Consider the following 3398-nt stretch of genomic DNA (forward strand, 5'->3'; position numbering starts at 1 on the left):
GCAGAGTGGACGCCATTTTGTAGCTGATCTTGAGTGCGTTGTGCGCAGAAGATTTTCTGTGATAATATCGTATAAATTTAGCCTTGCTAGTGTTATATAGTGTTTTATTAAATAGTATAATAGGTAAGTATATAAATCTAATACGCATTCAATAGAAATCCGTCGGTATCACACCGTGGCATGGACGCTGCTAACTCATTTCGTGACATTATGTATGCGTTTCAGAATCTAAAATGCCGGGCGCCGGTACTTTCAAAATCTTCGTCGGGAATCTATCCGATAAAACGACGGACGCCGATCTCAGGCCGCTGTTCGAAAAGTTCGGTACGGTCGTAGAATGCGATATCGTCAGAAATTACGGTTTCGTACACATGGAAAACGAACAAGTCGGCCGCGAAGCCATTCAGAACCTTAACGGAGAAATAGTTCACGGGCAGGCGATCAAAATAGAAGCGGCCAAGAGCCGAAAGGCCCCGTCGACGCCAACTACTAAAATATTCGTCGGTAACCTAACGGACAAGACGCGCGCGCCCGAGGTTCGCGAGCTGTTTCAGAAGTTCGGCACGGTCGTCGAGTGCGATATCGTTCGTAACTACGGCTTCGTACACTTGGACGCGTCGGGCGACGTGAACGAGGCTATCAAAGAGCTGAACGGTATGATGGTGGACGGGCAGCCGATGAAGGTGCAGCTGTCCACGAGCCGCGTGCGCCAGCGGCCGGGCATGGGCGACCCCGAGCAGTGCTACCGCTGCGGGCGCGGCGGGCACTGGTCCAAGGAGTGCCCCAAGGCGCTGGGTCCCGACCGCAACGGTTTCCGCGATCGGGCGTTTGGCCGCGACCCCTACCCTCCGCCGCCGCCGCCGCCCTTCCTCCGCGATCGCATGATGGGAGGATTCGGGGTAACGCGCTCTCCTTACCTTACTCGTAACGCGTTCCGTGCATCCAGTAGGCCGAGCGTAGACACGCGGTACTTATACCCCGGCCGATACGATCGACTCGATGCTACATTTATCCCTAAAACCTTAGTTAGGAAATATGTATTCAAAAGTGATCTAATGTAAACTGATTTCTGTTGTATTAATTGCTACTCTATCTACAGGATCCATACGATGGGTACTATGATAGAGCTCGTTTTGGTGAGAGTCCACGGGATTTGTTCGAGCGTCGCTACCCGGTGGGTGCATCCCGGGGGCTAGATATGGGTGCTTCCCGCGCACGGGGAGACTTCGTGTCGCCACCACTACGCAGAGAGCCCATGCCCCCCATGCCCAATCTGCCTCCCATGAGGAGCAGCATGGGTTCCATGAGATCCTCCTACGACGCTATGTACAGCAGGAGGAGTCCTCCGCGTGGACCACAAATGTCGAGAGGGTATGTTATACTTACCTTTGTACAGAAACTGTTAAATTTTTGTTAATAAATTAAATTGTTATTGGGTATAAATATGTATAACAATTTTATATTCCAGAATGTATGAAGACTTCAGTAGAGACACATTTGATGATAGAAGGTAGGTTTTATAAATCTTAAGTATTACTACTTAATATTGAGTCAAGACAAATTGATCAGTGCATGTCTGGTTTAAAACCTTGGCTTTGTTGGCATGCTCTGCAGATTATTTTAGATCAAACTAAACATGGTAAAAATAATTGCATGTGTCACTCATATTTAAATCTCTAAATTTTTATTTGGCTTTAATTATGAGACAATTAAAGCCAGCTATGTAAATCACAATTTACTTTATATTAAAAAAAAAAAACCAATGGTAACATGACTTAAGCTTAAACTTTAAGTGAAGCTGGAACATATTTTTTTTTTTCGTGGTTTATTTGGGTAGAAGTTGACAAGAAAAAGTTACCAGTCTCTGATCTCTCTAAATGTTACATATATTAATAGTGTTACAACTCAAAAACTTCTTTAGGATGCCAAAAAAAAACTTATTAACATTTTTACTCAAATATATTCTGTCTATGGTGTATGTTTGTTTGTTAAATTTATGCTTTGGTATGAATGAGTATTAGAAATTGTTTTAAATTTTGCCAAATTTTGTTTTTCTAGACTTAGCAAGATATTCATCGTGTTTTAATGACAGTAATGCTCAGTTTATAGAAATAATTAGAAATAGTAATTTCTCTCCATCCGTCTACATCGCATCACTCTACAGTAATTATTGATGCCCTTACTTGGTGTGTAACAAATTCCTTTTGACACATTTTGAATGATTACTTGATGTAAAATTTAATTATTAATTATTTATTTGCAGGCCGGGGATGCGAGGTCCTTCGCCTCCAAGAAGATACGCCCCGTACTAAAAGAATGTTCAATATCAATTGACATGTGTTATATAGAATTATTTTAACACTCCAAGAACTCAGTACTGTGTGTAGTGTGAATAATTAAATAATCATATTGGACAATCGCAGAATTTCTTGTAACATATCTCATCTCAACAATATATTTGTTTAGTATTTTATTTTCCCATACATTTCTATATTCTTTAGTATACTTAACCAAATATTTTGTAGGGTAAATTGTAATATGAAGTTGAAATTATTCCCGCTAGTAGCACAGATAGAGGACAATATTAAAGTCAAGTGACTGATTTTCGTCTAAATTAAGTGTCTTGCATGGCTGCGTTCATTTGTACGAAATGTGATGAAAGTGTAAATAGGTTAATAATAAATTTCATTTTTAAGTATTATTGTTGTTTCTTTACGCAAAACTTAGTTGTTCTTTGTGAAACAATAATACCAAGTTGATAGAAATCTATTCCAAAATATTGTCCATGTTTTTAAGTAGGCATTTTTGGATTTCCGATTTACAGAAAAAAAGCTTGAGGAAATGCCTGGTTTTTGATTTGATAACTAACACTGCTTCAAAAGTTCAAACTTTATCAGTGACATGAAACCTCTGTTAAACTTGAGTCTTTTCACCCAATATGGACAGATACAAAGATTAAGCAACAATGTCAATATATGTAAATTCAATTAAGTTCATTATTTTTTGATTTTAACACTCCAAGCAAATTTAAAAGGGGTTCCTTGCAAACAATTAAGCAATTGAATGGCCTAATTCATAAATCCATAAGTCCACTTAGGGATTGTATGCACCAAAAACACCTTTGCAAATGCAATTTTTCTCTAATGTTCACTTCCAACAAGTTCCTCAGTGCATTTTTTTTTAACATCACATCATTTTTTTAACATGACATCTCAGTACAGTGACAGTCAAAAAAATCTTGATTGAAGTACCTACAAGTAGGTTTTAGAGTTACATAGGTCTAAACTTCTATTCTCAAATCCACCGAGCAATCTCCGTGTGTTCTACATCCCACATGACATTGACGAAATGATATGTGTCAATCTGACACTACTAAAGGCCATTAATCAAAGAACAGG

At 39.4% G+C, this 3398-nt stretch overlaps 1 protein-coding gene across 1 annotated transcript; it reads left to right on the top strand.

Annotated features, from left to right (window-relative positions):
* The first annotated feature begins 224 nt into the window (after positions 1 to 224).
* On the top strand, positions 225 to 2698 carry LOC123660100 (RNA-binding protein lark). The gene is made up of 4 exons (XM_045595208.1): positions 225 to 899; positions 1100 to 1371; positions 1469 to 1510; positions 2264 to 2698. Exons 1-4 carry the CDS (start codon positions 234 to 236, stop codon positions 2310 to 2312), a joined length of 1029 nt encoding a protein of 342 aa, XP_045451164.1. The 5' UTR covers positions 225 to 233; the 3' UTR covers positions 2313 to 2698.
* The last annotated feature ends 700 nt before the right edge of the window (positions 2699 to 3398 follow it).

This window comes from Melitaea cinxia, chromosome 15 (genome assembly GCF_905220565.1).
Source record: "Melitaea cinxia chromosome 15, ilMelCinx1.1, whole genome shotgun sequence".
In the NCBI taxonomy this organism is placed as follows: Eukaryota; Metazoa; Arthropoda; class Insecta; order Lepidoptera; family Nymphalidae; genus Melitaea; species Melitaea cinxia.

Bases quoted from the DNA above. Each gene is read 5' to 3' on its own strand.
- LOC123660100 (XM_045595208.1), top strand. From the start codon at position 234: ATGCCGGGCGCCGGTACTTTCAAAATCTTCGTCGGGAATCTATCCGAT. The intron at 1,372-1,468 runs GTATGTTATACT...TTTATATTCCAG, and splicing joins GGACCACAAATGTCGAGAGG to AATGTATGAAGACTTCAGTA. The intron at 1,511-2,263 runs GTAGGTTTTATA...ATTTATTTGCAG, and splicing joins GACACATTTGATGATAGAAG to GCCGGGGATGCGAGGTCCTT.